This window comes from Culex pipiens, chromosome 2 (assembly GCF_016801865.2).
Source record: "Culex pipiens pallens isolate TS chromosome 2, TS_CPP_V2, whole genome shotgun sequence".
In the NCBI taxonomy this organism is placed as follows: domain Eukaryota; kingdom Metazoa; phylum Arthropoda; class Insecta; order Diptera; family Culicidae; genus Culex; species Culex pipiens.
In genome coordinates this window covers 209,629,387-209,649,633 of record NC_068938.1, presented here as the reverse complement: position 1 = coordinate 209,649,633, position 20,247 = coordinate 209,629,387, and the positions used below count along the sequence as shown (strand labels likewise).

Below are 20,247 nucleotides of genomic sequence, written 5' to 3'. Positions count from 1 at the left end.
TCAAAGATGGCGGCCAAAATGGCCGGCAATCAACCTCTCAAATTTAACAAAAACGTGGTCGCAGAACTCGAATTATGGCCTATCTACAATCACTTAGCTTAAAAAATTTCACTTAGCTTAGGAATTTGAATCAATGGAAATGAAGCCGAGCTTCTACAATGGAAAAGTAATCAAATTAGAAACTGACGTATGGTTTGAAAAATTTCAAAATCTACGGTAAGTTGACGTTTCAATATCAAAGGTAAACAAACAACTGCATAGCAACGTATATCAGCCCAGCAAAATTTCTAAGTTGATTGTGGATGACGGCCGTAAGTTGCGTACTTTCCTAAGTAACTACTTTACTTAGATGTTCTAAGCTAAGTGATTGTAGATAGGCCATTAGATGTTAAAAGTTAGAAAATACAGAAATACGAATAACTTTTTTTTATGATTCGATTATATGAAGTCCCATACAAACGTTCGGATAATCGAAACTTCGGATTATCGAGTCTGGACTGTTATTCGTTTTTGTAGAACATTTTAAAATCTTTTGATAAATTTCTGCTGTGTTTGGAAATTTTGCCAAAAAAACATTCAAACTTTTAAACATTTTCCTAAATTAAATCGCTGTTGTGTGAAATACAAATAATATTCTTACAACAATGTAATTTAATATTTTACAAATTTGTAATAAATATATTTGAGCTTAAAATAATGTTATTTACTATCATTAATTTATGTAGGATATTTGTCGTAGGAGACAACCAAATAAATTCAACCTTTCGAAAAAGGTCAAAATCAGCTTGAAAATAGTTCTAACAGCAAAAATGTAATATCCCATTAAGAGTGATTACGATATCCTGCATCTCAACAGCTCCCATTTTAAACCCTTTAAATCAATCCCTGCCAGCGTCCTTGGCTCACGTCCACGGCAATTTATTTCCACCCCGATGCGATGTTTCAATTAACCCCCAACTCAACACTTCATTTGAGGAGACTAGTAGAGCACCCGTCTTCATGGAGAGACAGCGGAGGAGACTCCTGAAAGTGATTTCCATCTCAAACGTGCTCGAGTGGCGTTGCAGCAAAAGTCCTGCGAGAGTCACAAAATGGCGTGACTGTGCTCATTTACGGCTCGCGTTGATGTTCATTTATCAGGCGCCTTTAATCTTAATTGTGAAATGTGAACAAATCCATTCATTTCGTTCTACGTACGGCTTGGCAAACAAAACTGGGGAAGGAGGCACGTTCCGGCAACGCTTTGTCTTGGACGACAGTCGTGTAACTTGCAGAAAGAGAGCTTTTTCATGCCAATTATTTCGTCACCATTTCCGAGTACCCTCTTCCGTTTCTCGGGGCTTTCTTTTGTTGTTTTACGCGACTCTTTCCCTCTCCACATAACCTCAAAGCGCACGTGGGTAAAACACGCGGTAAACATGTTGTGTCTCTTTATTTCCTGCTGCTTCCGGGTTTCGTGAAGGCCATCGGATAAGACTCAGGAGGCGCGTCGAGTGCTGTTGAGCGATATCAACTTTACCAGCATGGTGCCGGAGCTGTCCCGTTCAGCGGATCATCTCTGCCAGCACCAGCAAGAGTCGGAGGAGCACAATGACGAGAACCGGTCGCCCAACTACTGCAAGGGCAACCTGCTCAAGACGCCGGAAGCCGGCAAGGGGTACCAGAACCTCTGTCGTGCAAAGTGACTTCCAAGAACTAACCTCACTTAACCGTCTCGTTTCAGCATTCCACCAAGCTTCAGCATGACCTCACCCGGAGTGTCCCAGTGGACCGTCAACGAAAGTAGCATCGCGACCCAGACGACCCAAACGGACGCCTACTGGGCGGATCGAGGAGACTCGTTTGACTCGTCCAAGAGCTACTCGCTTGGTTCTCGCTACTCAACCCTGAGCAAGCACCACCGGTCGCGAAGTGTCCCCTCGATCCGGTGCGCCATCTGCCGCCAGAATCACGCCTCAACCAGTCTACGACCGTCGGAATCGATGCACTACACCCCGCGGGTCACCTTCCAAGAACCCTCGCACAAGATCCGCGGATCGCTTCCAGATCTCCGCCACGACTGTAACTGTCCCAGGAGGTATGGCGGGCCGTCGCTCTATCGGATTCACGGAGATTCCGGCGGTTCGACGGACAGTTTGCTAGAGGAAGCAGAGGACTTCCTAAGGCGGTCCATCGAGGGGAACATCATGCTGGAGGACCCGGGAGGTGGTCACTGCGAGCCACCGCTGCCTCCGGCACCCCCGATACATCATCACCACGTCGGACCGGCCAAGCATCGACGGTGCTCGGAGAATGACATTCAACGAGGTAGATTTTAGTTTTATTTCAAATTTTCCCCAAAAACTCATGTGCTCCAACTCCCTCCTAGATTACATCCCCTCGAAACAGGCACTGCCATTTCTGCCAAAGACCGCCAAATGTCTCAAACCGGGCCACCTGGCCAAGGTGATAGCCCGCAACGGGCGTGTCGTGGTCGGCCGGGTGCGCTACATCGGCCCACTGGTGGCCGCTAGTGCCGACGGAGTGGTTCAACCCACGGCGAACCCGGACGAGGCCTACGTTGGCCTACAGCTGCCCAACAACCTGGGCGATTGCGACGGATCGATCGACGGAAAAAAGTTCTTTGAATGGTGAGTTTTTTTAGAATTTTTAAATTTTATTGCACACAATTTGACTTAGAATTAGGACGAGGAAACACCTTCGTACAGCCTGCCGTTCGTTCCGACGACTGGGGTTGACTTCTGTTCGCAATTGATGGCCAGAATTGGCGCTGGAAGAAGGACCCTTTCCGTAGGCTTCGTAACCGTATCCTCTCCACCGCAGTACCGACTCTTGAGCGTAAAGACCTCGTTTCTTCGCTTCTTGAACGCCGACGGGATAAAGTGCTGGACAGGTCGTGGAAGAAGCTGGCTGTTACCTTCCAGGGACGCTTCCAAGCCGCAGGTCAAGCATTGAGAGACCCCGGCAGCCACGGGAGGCACTTGGACCTTCTTGGAGCAGTTCAAACTTGACGCGACCTTCGCCAACTGTTTTCGCAGACCTTCCGTCTCCGTTGACTCCGATTTTCGCTTTAGGGCACCGTCAAGCTCATAGACCTTCGCTTTCAGCAGTTGTTCCAGCGCGTAAATATCCTCGTTAAGCCGGGCAACCTGCTTGCCAAACTCCATCTGAGCCAATCCGTAACACTCGAACGGGACGTATCGCTCCAAATCGACCGCCAATGCCTTCAACGCCAACTCCCTCTCAACGTATTCCTTGTCTGCCTTAGTCGTTGAAAAGTAGTTGATCTGCTCCGTAACGGTCCTCACCGCATCCACAAACTGCTGCCGATCCTTCTCGACAAATCGTAACTCACATCGAGTCCGTTGAACATCCGCCTCCACCAAATCCAACCTCCTGTTCACACCCTCCAACTTCGTATCGTAATCCATCGCAAACAGTCCAAAGCACTCCACATCCGCAGCAACCTTCGCCAGCTTCTTCTCCTGCTCACACAGCCTCGCATCCAGCAAATCAATCTGCCCCAGCATCTTCCCCATAACCTCCAAATCTTCCGCCCTTTTCCCCCTCAAATCCCCCAGTCCACCCTCCAGCGCCTGCAACCGCACCAGATAACCCCTCAACAGCCCCAACACCTGTCCAGTTTGTTCCGCGTGTCTCCGGGCCATTTCCTCCGCCCGTGCTTCCGCATCGAGCGCGGCCAAACTTGGACTAAACAGCCCACTCTCGGTCATCTCGTCTTGCTGGTTGTTCCACTCGGCAGCCGCGGCCAAAGCGTGACTACTTCTCGATTCCGGGTCCAACTCGAGCAGAACCTCTAGATCTTTGAGCCCCAGTCGGGTGAGGAGCGCGCGGAGCAGCTCGAACAGCAGGCGAACGTTTACCACTCCCGATTCTGGAATTTGGAAAATGGCGTCCAAAAGGGTTCCCAACTTGATGCGAGTGGTGGCCATTTTGTGAGAAAAAAGGGTTCGCGAAAAGGGTGATTTTTGACAAAATCAAAACAAGTGATGTTTTGTCGAAAGTGAACTCTGAATGTTTAAAATTCAAGGGTGACTTGATAGTTGAGTAATTTTCTATAGAATTTTGCTTTTCGAGATTTTTGGTGTGTATTTTTTATTTAGAAACTTTATCCATTCATTCCCTTTGTCAAAAAAGTCATTTTGCATCATCAGTTTTTCATACACTGCCCACCATTGAAAAAACGGCTAATATCCACTTTTGGCAAAAACGAGATATTAGCACCAGGTGGTAGAGGATGTTCCGACGCATCTCCTGGAACTTGAATTTCACTGAAATAGTGTTTAGACTTGGCTGCCGATGCGAAAAACCAAACGGCTAATATGCCACTCTTATGGGAAATTGCCTTGACGGAGATTTTGTGACAAACACTAAAACGTGTTTTTCTCGGAATACTTGATTTGGCATAATAGCCGAATTTTCAATTATGGGCAGTACAAGTCCCCATAAAATTTTGCGGGATGATGATAAAAAAATGGGCATGTATTGCAAGAAGGACCACCTCTAGAACCATTAATCTTGACGTCACACAAATCTCTATACAATTTTGGCAGCTGACCAGTCCTTACAAAAAAGTTATTCAAATATTCAAAAATTCTTATCTTGAGAACGGATTTTCTGATCGATTTGGTGTCTTTGGCAAAGTTGCTGAGGACCTGACAAAAAAAAAATAAAGAAATTACAAACTTTTTTTTAAATCGGCTTTTCACACAAAACAAAAAATAATAAATTGAAATACCAAGCCAGAACATTTGATGTAAAAAGGCACGCTGTCCGCTTTGTATGCGGATGATCATAGGTTCGATTCCCATCTCATCCAACCTTCCATCGGATGGGGTAGTAAAACGTCGGTCCCGTGTAAATAAACAGTATATCCTGCTCACGTTAGTTGATGTTTACATTAGAAACAAGCAGGATATTTTCTTCAAATGTTGAAATTGTCCCAATTACATTGTTTTGCTAGAAATCATAATTTTCGAAAACCGGATAAAACTTCTAATTTTGTTCTACTTTGTTTATAGATGTGAAACAAATTTGCAATCGAAAAGTACTTAACACAAATTTCTATATTTTGCCCCGTTTTCAATTTATAGCTACTAAAAATGTTTTTTTTATTTGTTCAGCCGTTACTTGGACTTATATAAGTGTTCCAAACAATTTTCAATAGATTCTAGTCTGTATTCAAAACTAGAATAATTTTCAAAAAAAATACGTTAAAACTTTGGAAATTCAAGTTATAATAATTTTCAAGAATGATTATTTAAAAATAATCGAGATTTTCACTAAACTATGTTTTTTTTAATACTCAAAATTCTAGTTATTCACAGTGTGGGTCCCAAATGTTCGGGAATTTATAACATTTCCAAAGTAATAATACTTTTTTTGCTATTATTACTTTGGAAGCTATAGCAAAACCACGTATTTTTTGAAAATACTGAAAACTTTAGTTATTGCAATCTGGGTATCAGATGATCGGGCATATTTCATTCATTTCGAAAGTAATTAAACAACTTTTTTAAAGTACTCGACATTTTCACAAAATTAAGTATCTTCGAAAAAAAAAGTACTCAGAAAATTACTTTATTACTTTCGAAATCTATAAAAAATTGCCATTTTTTTTAAAAATACGTAGCATTGGGAAATGTTTTAGCTTTTTTTCAAAATATTGTATTATTACTACAGAAGTGTATTACAAATTATTTTATAGTTTATCTCTAAATTACCAAAATAGAGTAGAATTTTTCAGTCATCATCTATGCGTGCGATTTTAAATGTTAAAAAATGTTATCGTTAAATTTTGCGATCTTTCGAATAAACATATTTTTTGAATGCTTTAAAGAATATTTTAGAGTACGTTTTCAATTTTTTTTTAAATCGGATTTTAAATTTGATTTAAATTTAAATTTCAAATTGTTTGTCCATACCTTTCTGTTTGCTCTTATAAAACAAAAAATACAGTTTTTGGGAATATCTTTAAATAACATATTTTCATGAGCTGTAAGAGTATGCTTTGCCAATTATAAGGCAATTAATTAAAAAATCAAATCAAGAAATTTGTTTAACGTTTTGCCACATTAACTCATATTACTGTAATATTAAGGCCGTTGCTAATATTTTTCAAAGTTTATGTCGCCCCCCTTTCAAAATTGGTTCAAAAAATCAGGGGGCAAAAAAATATTTTTTCATCAAACTTAAAAATTTCAATGGAAACAGAAGTCCAATCAACTCAAAACAATCTAATATGCCTTTTCCTGCATTGATAATCATATTTAGCTTGTTTGAGCTCGTTTAAAAATATGTTTAAGCTTTATGATATTACAATGTTCATAACCGCAAAAACTTTTTTTTTTCGATGCTTTGAAATTTTGGAAACTTATTATTATAAAACAACTAAACAATAGGGTGTAATATGGTGTATTGAAAAAAAAATTAGTGAGCACAGCAATTGTTGAGTTCCTTTTGAGGTCCTAAACAACTTCCTAAAGTTTGGGAACGATTGGTTAAGTCTCCACTTTGCGCAAAGCGATTCAATTTTATATAGGAATTTGTATGGGAAAACCCATTTTTTTTGGATTTTGATGTTTCAAAAATCAACGTTTCACGCTATTTTTAAACCACATTCATATTCGAATGCTCTGGAACGTGCACTACAACTTTCCCGAAGAGAGTATGGTACTAACTTGTTCCTATAAAAAGATACAGCTTGTTCACAACTCGTCTAAAACGTGTTTTTTGCTCGAAAATCACGTTTTAGGCGAGTTTTGAGGTCGCTGTATCTTCTTTCAGGAGCAAGTTAGCACAATACTCTCTTGGGGAAAGTTATAGAGCAGCATCCGAATATGAATCCAGTTTTGATAAAGCGTAAAACGTGGATTTTTTAAATATAGAAATTCAAAAAAAAAATGATTTTATCCATACAGATTTATATGGAAAATTGAATCGCTTTGCGCAAAGTGGGCACTGAACCAACCGTTCCCAAACTTTGGTGAGTTTTTTAGGACCCCAAAAGGAACTGAAAAATTGCTGTGCTGGAAAATCGATTTTATTATTACACCCTACTGGACAAGTGTATAATGCATTTTAAAACCCTTTTTTCATTCAAATTTTGAAACCAGCGCCTGTAATTTCAATTTTTATTTCAGCGAGAATTGCTCAAATTTGAGATCAAAAAACAATATTTTATTTTTTTGTGAAATTCCGTAGTCAGTACTGTACTGTAAAAAGTTTTTTTTTTTTTTTTGACAAAAGAATATTTCGCCGATACTTTCATATTTTGAAAAATAAAGATTGCAAAACATCTGGGCAGGTGTAAAATGCATTTTAAACACTTTTTTCATTCAAATGTTTTTATATTTTTTTATTTGTTAATTTTCAAATTAAAAAAAAAGAAATTTTTCGCCGCCCGATTTTTCGGACCGATTTTGAAAAGGGGGGAGAGGCGACATTGTTTGCGCACATACTAGCGTCAGAATCCCAGTGCCGTGCAAAATCGGATCTTTCAAAATTAATCAGAACTCGCGGGTTGTACAAAAAACATTTATTCTCTAAGTCGTCAGTTATATTTCGCGGTCAGTAAATTGGACGGACTAAATAGTGGACTGTAAACACTAATCTTAGTAAAACTGCGTCTGATTTAATCTGAACTGGTCAGTAGTACGGTCTGCAGAGCAATGACCAACCGCTAGTCGGTTCCTGCTGGCCAAAGCTACTTAATTTGAACCTCAGAACTCCAGGCACTCACTGGATGTTCTGTTTTGTTATTGTATGTGTTATGCTGTCTGTTCTTGTGCTGTTGTACTAGAGCATAATCTGCACTGGCTCACAAAATTTGTTCTGACCTGACCTGGGCGCGTTCATACCGCCCGCCTTGAAATACTAAGTATTTTAATATAACTCCTACTTGAACCAGTGCCTATGGATTAGTCTATTGCTGAAACTGAACAGATCTGATCTGAACAGTCTTGTCTGTTAGTGTGATGTTCTTTCACTGTTCTTCTTCATTTCTTCGACCGTGTTCGGTAAACTGCTACCGCTACTGTTGACGACGATCGCGTCGTTCTCCGTCCGTTGTCGCTGCTGTGCGTGACGACTGCGACTGGTTCGCCATCGTCTGGTACTGCGACTGCTGCTACGTCCGAATGCATCTTGCTGGATACACTGCTGCTTCTGCGACCGTTGATTTGAAGTTGAGTGTTCCAGCGCTCTGCACCTGTGTGGGAAGACCAGTAAATGCCCAGAATTTTTATGGAACTGATTGTACTTAACTCTGGGCAGAGTCGGGATGGCAGTTCCGACCCGTCCGATCGAAACAGCGCCATCCCCGATTGCCTTGTGCTGGAACCTCGCTTCAGCTTCTGGCGTGCTGAATTGCTGGAGATCACCGTCTGTTGTCGTGCTGATCTGTTGTGGTGATCCAGCGCAGTATGTGCGGCATATTTTTGCCGCCCGCCAATCCCACAGCCGTTTGCCGTGGTCCGCTGATCTGTGCGGCTGTCGTACCGCTCGCCATGAGCTGCTTCTGCTGCACTCCTAGTATACAGCTTCCGTCGTCTGCATTTGCAGACTGCTCCGCGCTCGGATGTTCGGGTTTGCGGCTTCAGTGCCGCCCGCCGTAGTCTGCTTATACAGTCCCGCGGTTACTTGGGTATGTCGACGACCAGTGTGCCGTCCGTTGTGCTCCGCTGTGTGCACCGCCCGCCGTTGTCAGTTGTGGCCCTTGAGCCACCGTCGGTTTACTGCTGTTGCTGGACTGTGTCAACAATCCCGTCGTACTTGCGGCCCGTGTGCCGCTCACCGTGATCCGAGTCAGTGCTTCTTCGTCGGTAAATCCGTCGGCCAGTGCGTCGCGCTCCGTGGTCTGTGTCGCTGCACCGGGTGTGCAGTCAGTTTCCGCTTAGTTTCTCGTCGGCTGGTGTGCCGCGAGCTCTGTCCGTACGCCGCACTGGTTGTACAGTTGGTATCCGTGCTGATCCGAACGATTCTTACTCCTGCTGATGCTTCCTGTCTTGTCCATCTATCCTGCTGCTGTTCCTTGTCTGTGGTCTGTTGTCTGACTTCAGGACGTTGCGTTCTGAAACTGTTCAGTGCTGTACAGCTGATACGCACTGAAATGCAAAACCTCCGCGAACGCTCAGAGGAGTTGCAGCTGTCTGTTGAACCCAGGACGCTGTGTAAACAGTGACAACGCCTGTACCTCATATCGCTGAGGCTGCGACCTGTCGTGACAGGTGGTCCGATGTCCTGAAATTGGCCAGAAGTGGCCGTCCGAATAGTCCACAATGTGGGGACGTTGTCTCCTTGGAGACGTCAGTAGTGGTCACCAGAGTGTGACCTGGTCCGTAGATGGCAGCCTAGACGCGGTAGACGTAACTACCCGCCACTGCAAAGCGTTCAGCGTCTCGAGACGCTGACCGTAGAAAGGAAAAGCTGGATGTACTGGAAGCGACTCCCTTGGTGGAAGCCGACAGAAACTGGATGCACCAGCGGGCGCTGAGACCGATGGGACGAACTGGTTTTACCAGCGGATAGTGACCGCCGGACTGAACAACAGAGTTGACCGAAGAATTGGCTATACTCGCGGCTGGTGACCGCTGAACGGGATTGAACGGGAGCGCCGTAGTGGCGGCGCGACGGAAGGCTCGCAGATGAACATGCAGGTGTAATTTGCACGCTGTTGCTACTGCGGAGGATCCTCACCGAGTACCTGACAGAAAAACCGCTAAGTTTGTAAAAACAACAGAAATGTTACGGTACTTAACTGTCGGCTGAGGTGGGACGGCAGTTCCGACCCGTCCGATCGAAACAGCGCCGTCCCTAGTGCTTTGCGGCTGGATCCTCGTCTCTGCAATGGCGCGCAGAGTTGCTGACGGCAGAGCAGATGTAACGGCTGCTCGCTGAGCTGACGAAGGCAAGGTCTGTGCCTCCGATCTGATGAGCTGCTGTAAACAAGAGGCTGAAATGTCCGTCGAGCTGCATCTCCGAATTCTGAGCGGGTCTGGTGCTCGATGGCTGAAGACGTCCGCTGGCTCGCGATGTGCAGAGCTTGTCAGTACGGCTGAAGAGGCGCCAGCGCCGCGAACCTGCAGTTGAAAACGCCTGAGCGACTGAATGCAACTCAAAGAAAGGTACTTATCTTGGAGTGCTTTTGGGACGGCTGTCTGACCCGTCCGATCATGACGCGCCGCCCCGAAAGGCTTTGCTGCTGGCAACCTCCAATCAGCGTGTGGCATGCTGATGTCTGCGGCGACGTGGTGGATCTGTGCCGGCGAACTGTACTGTTGAACCGCAAACGCCGACTGCACCGCTGGCTGAACTAGTGCAGAACTTCAGCGATCGTAATCGCCGAACTGAACTGCTGCTCCATCATCGCCAATACTGCCACATCAAAGCTCGCCGATGCCCTGCTACACGTCTGTGCCGAACAGCTGCCGCGATATGCACCGCAAAGTGCATCGCTGCACGCAGATTCCGCTGAAATCGGTCCGGATTGAACACTCACACCCGATGTGGACGCCCTTAGCGACGTCCCTGTGTTTCTTTGCTGACGGGGTGCAGTGAACAGTGAAACACACTGCAACTGATCGGGTGTGTGTTTGTGTGCGACGCTTTCTTCACTGGACGGGCACTTGCAACGATTCGTTGCACTGGCTGGCCAGAATCACTGGCACTAGAATGGACAGTTCTTCAATACTGGTCTGCTTGTTATTACACTGCACTTGTCGTCCGTACGAATCTTCCGCAGTCCTCCACACAAACTGCATCTTCGTCGTCTCGGTGCGACCGATCGACGGAACCGATCTTCAACGTCGTTTTCTCAACTCTCCGGCAGAACACTTCGACGGACCAGAGTATAACCGTCGCAGGTGCACAGTTTCACAGCCACACACAAAATTCGGACCGCGAACCGACATTTACGCGACCGAAAGAACCGAACAGCCCCGCCGAGCTGTTTTCAACACCGAAACTGCATCGAACTGCAGCAGAACAGTTTCGCGATCGACACCGAATTTTTGATCAAAACAAACCGCGAAACGTCATCGGCTGTTTTACTTTCGGACAGGTCTGCAAACTTCTGTCACTGCACGAGTTGCTCAGTCTGATCGCAGACTTTTTCTCACACCGTCGCAAGTGTGAGCACCAGAGTCTCGGCCCGAAACTTCAAACACGAACAAAAGCAGCGAACCGAAGATTGGCAATGACGTTTTGGAATTTTGACAGTTTGGAACGCATGAATTACCCCATTATCGGTTTCCCGCATGGGTGATGTGGAAATTGTTGCACATGGCTGAAGTAGAGAATTTTGCAACTAATTTTAAATTATGCTAAATTTCAAAATTTAAACATGAATCTACAGCGAATCGATGTGAAAACTAAAGATACACTTAAGGCACGATGATTTGATGTGCAATCTTGATCAGAATCGCGATAAAAGCGGTTTAAATTGAAAAATAATAATAAAACAAATTGTGGTCTAGAATTTAACGAAATTTTGTCTGTTTTGTAAGACTTAATGTTATTGCACAATGGTTATAGATTTTTTTACAAAAAAGTAATTTTTTTGGTTCGTCCACAAACAATCTCATGTTTGTAAACAAACGACGCCATATTGCCAATGTTGTTCGGTAGCTCATATCAGGCCATCGCCGGGGCCCTGGTGAGCACCGACTTGCATGCGATGGGCACGGACTTCTTTATTCACTTCACTATTGTTCAACCACCATTTTTCTTCTGCAGCACGGTTTTCACGACAAAGAATTTTACGGCGTGGTCGGAACGTAAAATGGTGGGACCGCCATTCCGATTTTGCACACGATTTTCTGGCGGATTTTCACGGCACGGACGGATTTCAGCGGATCGTGTGCAGATTTTTTGCCAAACCGACGGCAGATTTTGGTTTGGCCACCGAACTGAAACTGAGCAACTTCACTGACTGGACGAAACTGAACTGTCAGGTGCAAAATGTTTACAAAAATCACTTCACAGAACATAACGGGACGGTTTTCCGCGAGTTTTCAACGTTTATCGTCGGAAAGTGGTTTTCTGCGGTTTTCTGCGGCGGGTTTTCAGCAGCTGGAGTGCGCGATGGCCACAGCGAGTCCGGCGCCATGCTGTACTGCGGCGGATGATGGCGGAATCTTCTTCTCCGTGGATTCCAGCTGGAGATTTTCTGCGCCGACTTTGAACGCCATCGCGATGCACTTTTTTTTTTGCACAGGTACACCGAACACTACTGAACTGTCCTTTTCTGACCGATTTGCAGGCACCAGGGGAACCGGAACCTTACGGATCCGGCTCGAAGGACCAAAATATGTTTGCGCACATACTAGCGTCAGAATCCCAGTGCCGTGCAAAATCGGATCTTTCAAAATTAATCAGAACTCGCGGGTTGTACAAAAAACATTTATTCTCTAAGTCGTCAGTTATATTTCGCGGTCAGTAAATTGGACGGACTAAATAGTGGACTGTAAACACTAATCTTAGTAAAACTGCGTCTGATTTAATCTGAACTGGTCAGTAGTACGGTCTGCAGAGCAATGACCAACCGCTAGTCGGTTCCTGCTGGCCAAAGCTACTTAATTTGAACCTCAGAACTCCAGGCACTCACTGGATGTTCTGTTTTGTTATTGTATGTGTTATGCTGTCTGTTCTTGTGCTGTTGTACTAGAGCATAATCTGCACTGGCTCACAAAATTTGTTCTGACCTGACCTGGGCGCGTTCAGACATAAACTTTGAAAAATATGATAATTTTAGGAAATAACCCTTTCCATCTTGAAGATAATAATTTATTTTTTTGTGTTGTTGTTTGTTTCATAACAAAAAGAAGTTGAGGTTCTCATTATTATGAAGCATTCATTAAACGAGTGGGTTTCGATGATGTAAACTCAATACGAAAACTTTTCAAAGCAAAAACTACCCATTTCACAACCACAAACAGAAACTCACTTTTTTTACACCTACCGATTTTAAATTTCATTTTCAACTTTTCCCTGTTAGATTTATTTCAAAATGTATTCCCACCATTAATCCAGAGAACATCTCAAATTAGCAGCAAATTTGCACATGTAAAACCGTCCCACCACATTTACATTCAACTGACGCTGCATGCAAATTAAATCCCACCTTGGCGTTACGTATTCCAGTCCCGGCGTCATCCAATCTCTCCCCCCTCAGCTGGACTGACTTTCGCCAGATTCTGTTCTATTTGTTCACCAAACGTTCTTTTTTTCGCTCTCTTTCTATTTTTGAATCTCTTCCATCCACAGTGAACCCCAGCACGGCATATTCGTCCCCTTCAAGAAGGTCGTCATGGCTTGGAACTCCTAAAGCACCACTTCACATATACCTACTCGGTGGGAAAAATCGACGGCTTTCGTTTGAAAGAAGGATGAGGAGTGCGGCCTATACATTTCTACTGGAACCTGGAGGACATCTCTTTGGTATGGCTTTTGATACGACGAGGGGAGAAATATTGTCAAACCGCGAGATTTTTCGGGAAAAGCGATATTTCCATCAAAATTGAGTTGATCAATGTTCTAACGGAGGATAAAGTCTGGTTCAAGTCAGGTTCATATTTTCATGTCTCGCAATTTAAATAAATAATAAGTGGCTGCTGGTGAGGCTGCTACTGCGAAAATGACGATGAGAATGTTGCAGAGGAAATAAAGCGAAAAGTTGCCTATCGAAATTGGAGCGAAGCGACTTGGTGATGAAAAAGTTGAAGCTGAAGCAGCTTCAGTTTGAAATAACGAGCAGGGAATCACAACAGCAGATAGATGCTGAGTATAAGGACTCATTGAAGTGGAATTTTCGACGGTGGAAATCGTTTCGGTAATTGCCATTTTTTGACTGTGTTTGTTGCAGTTTGTTGGAGAGGAAATGCACGATTTCAAATAGTGAGACATTGTAACACAAATAAAAGAATTCACCTAATTAAACTAAATACTTAATACAACTATGCCAACATTCATGCCGATAAACTTTCCAACAAGTGTCACCCCGAAAAATGAGCTGGATCGCTGGTCCCAGCTGCTGGCCGTAAAAGTTTTGTTTTAAATCATTACTTCCCGTGGAAATTCCACCGGAAAGCGTGGCTGAAAAAAGGGAATGAAAAAATCTCGCTAATTATTGATTAATTGAAGGATGAAGCGGACGAGCAGAGTTCCGGGGCAGAACAAATGAAACAATAACAAAAAATAATTATTCGAACGCTTGTGCGATTGAAAATGGAAGAATAAAAAAGGCTGGGTCAATGGAATGTTTTTGTTTCGTACAAAAAAATCAGATGTGTACCAGGTATTGTTTGCATATCTGTAGCAATTTAAAGCTGAGAATTTTGAGAAAAAACAACTTACGGGGAAGTTCTATACTACTGCTTCCACCTAAATGTCGGGTGTTTATTATTTTTCAAGACCTGAAACTATTTTTAATGCAATGCGTAAAATTCAATGAAAATTCTTAGACTAGACTAGTCGACAAAACGCAGTCACGCAGACTTGAAAAATAAAAGTCGGGAAATAAATAAATTGAACTGAACAATATTTGAAAAAATCTGAAAAAAAAATCACAAATGCAATTACATATATTGTTCAAACAATTTGATCTTTTTTTTTTTAAAGATAGAGAAAACTTTTAAAAAATCTATACGATAATAACAAAATTCATGCCATTTCAATAACAAATTCTGTTAAAATAACAGAAAGTGTTATGGAATCTTCCTGAAAATTCAATTTTTGCATAAGGGTTAAATAACAGTTTATGTTATCATAACAAAATTTGTTATTGGTCTGATATTGGTTGAAAGCCAAAACAACTTTGGAATAACATTTTTTGTTATGGAAGAATAACTCCAACTGTTATTGGGATGATCGGATTAGTTGTTAAAATAACAAAAAATAATAACAAAGATTTGTTCGAAGAATAACTAAAAGTGTTATTAGTCTGTTATTACAATAACAATCCAATAACAAAAAAATCATAACGACGAATAACAAATCTTGTTATAAATAACGTAAAATGTTATTGGCCTAGTATTTTCAAATATCAAAAAATGTTATTCCCAAGTTATTTCGTCTGATCGGGTAACCATCAAAAAATTCAAAAATGATTCAAACTAATTAAAAGGAAAATAATTCATCTCGCGTACTAATTCCAATCTATCTTATATGGATAAAAAATATCTTACATGAAAATAAAAAAAAACATCTCTGGCAATATAATTTGCGAAAATCCGAAGATTTTTCCTGTGTGCGAAATAAGATTTGAGCAATTGAAACAATTCAAACAAAAACTTTTGAAAATGTTCGAATACAAAAACGGATATGTTAAATGTTCTCCAAAACGTGATTTTCACCGAATTTTGATAAGTTTAAAAGTAATAATGATTTTTTTTCAAGGATTTTTAAAACTCTTAAAAACATAATTATTTTTTTAATGAAAATGGGTAAGAGTCGTAAAAAGGACTGCTTTTTATTTATTTTTTACACAGAGCATTTTTTCTAAATTAGAAGTTTCATCAAATAAGTATTCCTGAAAAAATAACAATTTTGTTATGAAACCATGTACAATAGTTCGTCAACTACCTGTTCAAAATAAATTTTATAAATAAGGATCTTTCGAAATTTTAATAAACTATCATTTTTTTTTCAAATGGGCCACAAGTGGGAAAAATTTTAATTTTGGTTCCTCGTGTAGGAACATACGTAATTTTTTGGAAAAAAAACATATTTAATTCATGAATTCTTAGATTTTATGATTTTTTTGGCAGAAGCTTAACTGTAATCATGCCTTAAACACTTTGTGATACGTTTGCTTATATTTTTTTAACTGAAGCTTATTCTGTTTTTTTTTTCATTTAATTTTAAGCTATAGAAGCTTGAATTTCAAAATTGTATTTTATTTCTTCTTACTGATTTAATTGGAGTTGTTTAACACCAAATTTATCTGTATTTTGCGCAAATACTATTTTTAAGTTGTTCCCAAATAAATAAGGTTGGTATAAATTTTGTTTTATTTTAATGTTCATCGGCTCTTATCGAATTTGGAGGGGGGGGGGGGGAAATAACAAAATTCAAAATACCGAGAAAAAAAATAAATTTGTCCAAATATATCCAAATAAAAATATTTGTCTTCATTTTTTAATGCAAAATTAAATTTGCAATCAGAAAATACTAATTTATAAAATCTGGAGTTTTTTTAAAGGTCCTATAAACTACTGTGTTTCATATGTTTATAGAACCTATTAAAAAAACTCTAGTAATACATTATTTTCAATTTAAAGTTAGGTTGGTACAAATTTTATTTAAGTTTGTTACCCCTCGGCCCAGATCGTAGCCCATGGGAAGGCATAAAAATAACAAAAAAAAAAACAAAATTTCAAAATTCAAGTCTAATTTAAAAAAAAAGGTGGAAAGTATCACAAAATATCAAAAACTGCTACTATCAAAAATTTGCAAAATATCAATGAATCTATGAAAAAAAAAAATCTAAAGATGAAAAAGTCTGTGATCCCAAAATTTAAAATTTGCAAATAAAAGTCTTTGTTTTGTTTGTTTTTTACAATCGTTTTTACATTTTGTTTTTTCAATAAATGTGTGAAATTATGAAAATAATTTCAGGAAATTTTCCAATTTTTCATGGAAAAGTATTTTCCATATTTAGGAAAGATTTAAACATTTGGTTAGATTTTAAAATTTACAAAAAAAAATTTTTTGAAGGATTTCAGAAATGATTCGTTTTAAACCAGTGTTTCTCAACCGATGAGGAATTCCCCCTGGGGGGAATTTGGGCATTCTTGGGGAGGAATGAGGATGCAAAAGAAATTCAAAGTCTTTAACGTGTTTGCAAAAATTAAATCGTTTTCTGATACTTTCTTAGCAATCTTTCATGTTTTCATATGAATCACAAAAATTTTGATCAGTTCGTTAAAATATTTGAAATAGGTTTATTTAAAAAAAAATCAGGGTTTTTTTTGTAGTTTGTCGATCATGATCATTTTCATTCATTTGTGTTTTTGCTGTTGTTTCAATCTCAGTTGCTCTTTAAAAAAAAACTTTTGAATTATTTTTTGTGAGTTTTTGTAATTTTCTATTAAGTGAGTTTTGTAATTTTCTATTAAAATTTTATGTGGTTTATGCTGAACAATAAAACAAAATTTTTCGTATATTAAAACTGAAAGTTCGAATTTTCGGTTGAAAAACAGTTCTTTGATTAAAAATAAAAATTTAAAAAATAAAATCCAAACAACAATTTTTGTTAAATTGAATTCTGTCAGGCTTTAAAAATATGTTTTATATGTTTTTTTTTTTGTTGTGCTATTTCAATCATTACCAAAGTTTTTTTTATTCCCAAAGATCTTTATGTTGCGTTCAGCTCTTTTTTAAATACTTAAGTCTTTAATTTCTTCTTAAAATAAAACTGTTTCAACTATTTTTGATTGAATCAGACCAATCGAAAAGAGCAAAAGTTGTTCAGTTTATTTCACAACCACAAATTCAAAATTTTTGTATGATTCATTTACTCATGATTTTAAAACATCAATCTTTTATTAAACATTAAATCCAAAATTATGTTATTTATTCAATTAAAAAAAAAAAGTTAAAAACGAGGAAGGGGGGACAGAAGGTCTTGCATATAAGCTAAGGGGGAATGCAACGAAAAAGGTTGAGAACCACTGTTTTAAACGTTAAAAATCTGCCGAATGGTCTCCAGCTATTAAAAAAAATAGGTTTGGGAATGGATTAAGATGGACACTATTTCAAAAAAAAAATCAAAAATATTCCTTTTTTTAACCTTTCTCACTGAAGAGAGGCTATAAAACTTTTTAATTTGACTAGACCCACCTGTATTCATACTTATTGACTCAGAAAAAAATCTAAGCAAATCTCGGCCTTGGCTGAACGAATTTTGTCCGGATGTGGTCTGTTAAGTCCAGTTTCGGATCCCACAGCTAGATATTGAAAATTGTAAAGTTCCATTTAGTTATAAAAAAGTTATGATGAATGAACTATTCAGACTCTTGCATTTTTTTTAATCGGAAAATTACTCTTTAATACGAAATTACAATATAAATGAGAAAAAGGCATCAACCACCTAAAGGTGGATTATGTAACGTTTTTACCATAAATTGGGCCTCAAATGGATATAAGTTGAAAATGATGAATAATTATACCTTTCCAATTCCAAATTAGATTTTACATTAAAAACTTGTTTAAGGTAAGATTTGCAAAGAAAAGTTTTAAGGGCATTGTAGTTATCCCGTTTCTACGCTTTTCAGATATTTCTAGCAAAATTTGTCAATTTTTGGATTTTTTTCAAAATTATGTTTAACCTTATAAAAAAACAAGTTTTTATTAGTATTTGATAATTTTACCTAAATAAAGTTCTTTCAAACGATTGAAAAAAAAATGAGTTTTAATCAAGATTTTTATAAATTATTTGAGAATCAACCAAAGCCATTCTGTAAGCTTTCCCGAAGCAGCCCTTCAACGTTCTAATCAATAAATCCATCAGCTTCGGCAGCATTCCCTCACAAATTCAGCTCCCATCGCACGAACCAGCCAGAACGCAACTTTTCCAGGAAGGATTAAAAGCTCCATCGCGCCCTCCTCGCTCCAGCAACCGCCAGAAACGTGCGCGATATCCCGTAATCCGATGAGGAGGCGTCTCTTTGGTCTCACATTTCCAGGAATAACTTTCTCCAGCGAAATTTGATAAATATATTTAGTCGAGACACGGTATAGAAGCACGGGAAAGGATTTACAATCAAAGCTTTAAGGAAGAGACTTAGAAAATGGTGGTGAAAGCAGAGGCAAGATTTGTAACAGATAAAAACTAAGATTTCAGTAGAAACAACAACAGTTCAAACCAGTTTGAGCACAAATGAAAAACAAACTAACTGTATTGCAAACACCCTCAACCCGAAAAAAATCGAAGAAAATATCTAATGTTGAATGTTTAAAGAAGACAGGAGTAAAACCAAGTAATATTACTAACTTATAAATGTGTACGTTAACCGTGTTATAACCAACTCAACCCAACAAGCAAATAAGAATCCTTGAAATCAAACTAATCACACAGACTCAAATCGCCACCATATTTTTGATATCAGTGTTTGTAGTGCAGGAGTTTCCCAACTCCGTTTAGCAAAAATCTCCCTCACACACACAATCCGCTCAACAAAACTGGCCTTTTCTGCGCAGATCTTTCCCAAAAACTAAAACAGGAGCCTAAAAGCTGCAACACTCCCCCAAAAAAAAATGAGTAGAACAGAAGATAAACCAACAAAGTATAACCAAAGATGCTAGTCATTGTTGTAAAATTTTGATGTGAACAAACACAGAAGAAACATAAATATAAATTAAATCAAGTGTTATTATCTCTGTCGGACGAGCGCGCCTGCGGCAGAGTAAATTGCTACAAAGTGTATTGACAACAGAAAATATATATTAAATATATGCGTAACTATTAAGCCTAAGCAAATGTGTGTTACTGATTTTCACGTTCGCCGGAAAAGGGAAATCTTAAAAGATGTGGTAAGACAGAAAGGAAACGATTTCGAAGCAGATTGAATAAAAGAAATGCGCAAGTAAAAAAAATATGAGTGTTTCTTTTTTATTAAATCTTTCGTTTGCTTTTATTTACATAAAAAATAAATTTATTCGTCTTTGTTCTGTTGATCCAGCGAAAAAAGTGTTTGCTTTTCTATACAAAAATAAACATTCCTCCTAGAAAAAAGTGCTTTCAGAAGCTGCATTGTCACGGCTGTTTTTTTGTTTTCATCTTCTAACTAATTTCCCCTTATCGTGCACTAGCGATAAAGAGTGAAGACTGGGCGCTAGATTCGTTCTAGTTTGTTCTACCTGGCTAGTGGTGAAGAATAATCATAAAACAAATGTCCTACGTAGAGTTAAAATTTTAAGTACACTAACTGTATTCAATTGAGCCTACACCAATTTGTCTAATACTATAGAGTTGAAGAAGGTTTTCCCTAGAAATTTAGTCCTAAAAGTTTAAACGAACATTGTCTTTAAGGGTACACAGCAACGAAGGAAGTTGTTGTCTTCTTATTCCAAAATTGTCAAACTTACGGACCCAATCCTGCAACAACGCGTTTGTCAAATTAGTCAAACTTTGTTGTAAATTACTTTGTGGACAGTACTTTAGGGGATGAATAAAACAATATTTTGATAGTACCCGTAATTTCGAAGATACTAAAATGTCTGTAACAA

The 20,247-nt window shown here is 39.7% G+C and overlaps 2 protein-coding genes across 6 annotated transcripts in view; one reads left to right on the top strand and one right to left on the bottom strand.

The window, feature by feature from the left end:
• LOC120428807 (uncharacterized) overlaps nucleotides 1-19,888 on the top strand; it is a 113,933-nt gene extending 94,045 nt beyond the window's left edge. For 2 of the 4 annotated variants that reach the window (XM_052707923.1, XM_052707922.1), the window contains exons 4-7: nucleotides 1,463-1,657; nucleotides 1,724-2,307; nucleotides 2,369-2,630; nucleotides 13,285-19,888. In XM_052707923.1, the coding sequence (XP_052563883.1) occupies nucleotides 1,463-1,657; nucleotides 1,724-2,307; nucleotides 2,369-2,630; nucleotides 13,285-13,345 (1,102 nt within the window). In that variant the 3' untranslated portion in view covers nucleotides 13,346-19,888. The remainder of the gene's footprint in view (nucleotides 1-1,462; nucleotides 1,658-1,723; nucleotides 2,308-2,368; nucleotides 2,631-13,284) is intronic. The other 2 variants (XR_008212065.1, XM_052707924.1) reach the window with 2 other exon arrangements.
• Nucleotides 19,602-20,247, bottom strand: part of LOC120428797 (solute carrier family 25 member 16-like) — a 41,642-nt gene continuing 40,996 nt past the window's right edge. For both annotated transcript variants that reach the window (XM_039593895.2, XM_052707926.1), the window contains exon 7: nucleotides 19,602-20,043. The gene's annotated coding sequence lies outside the window, so the exon portion shown is untranslated. The remainder of the gene's footprint in view (nucleotides 20,044-20,247) is intronic.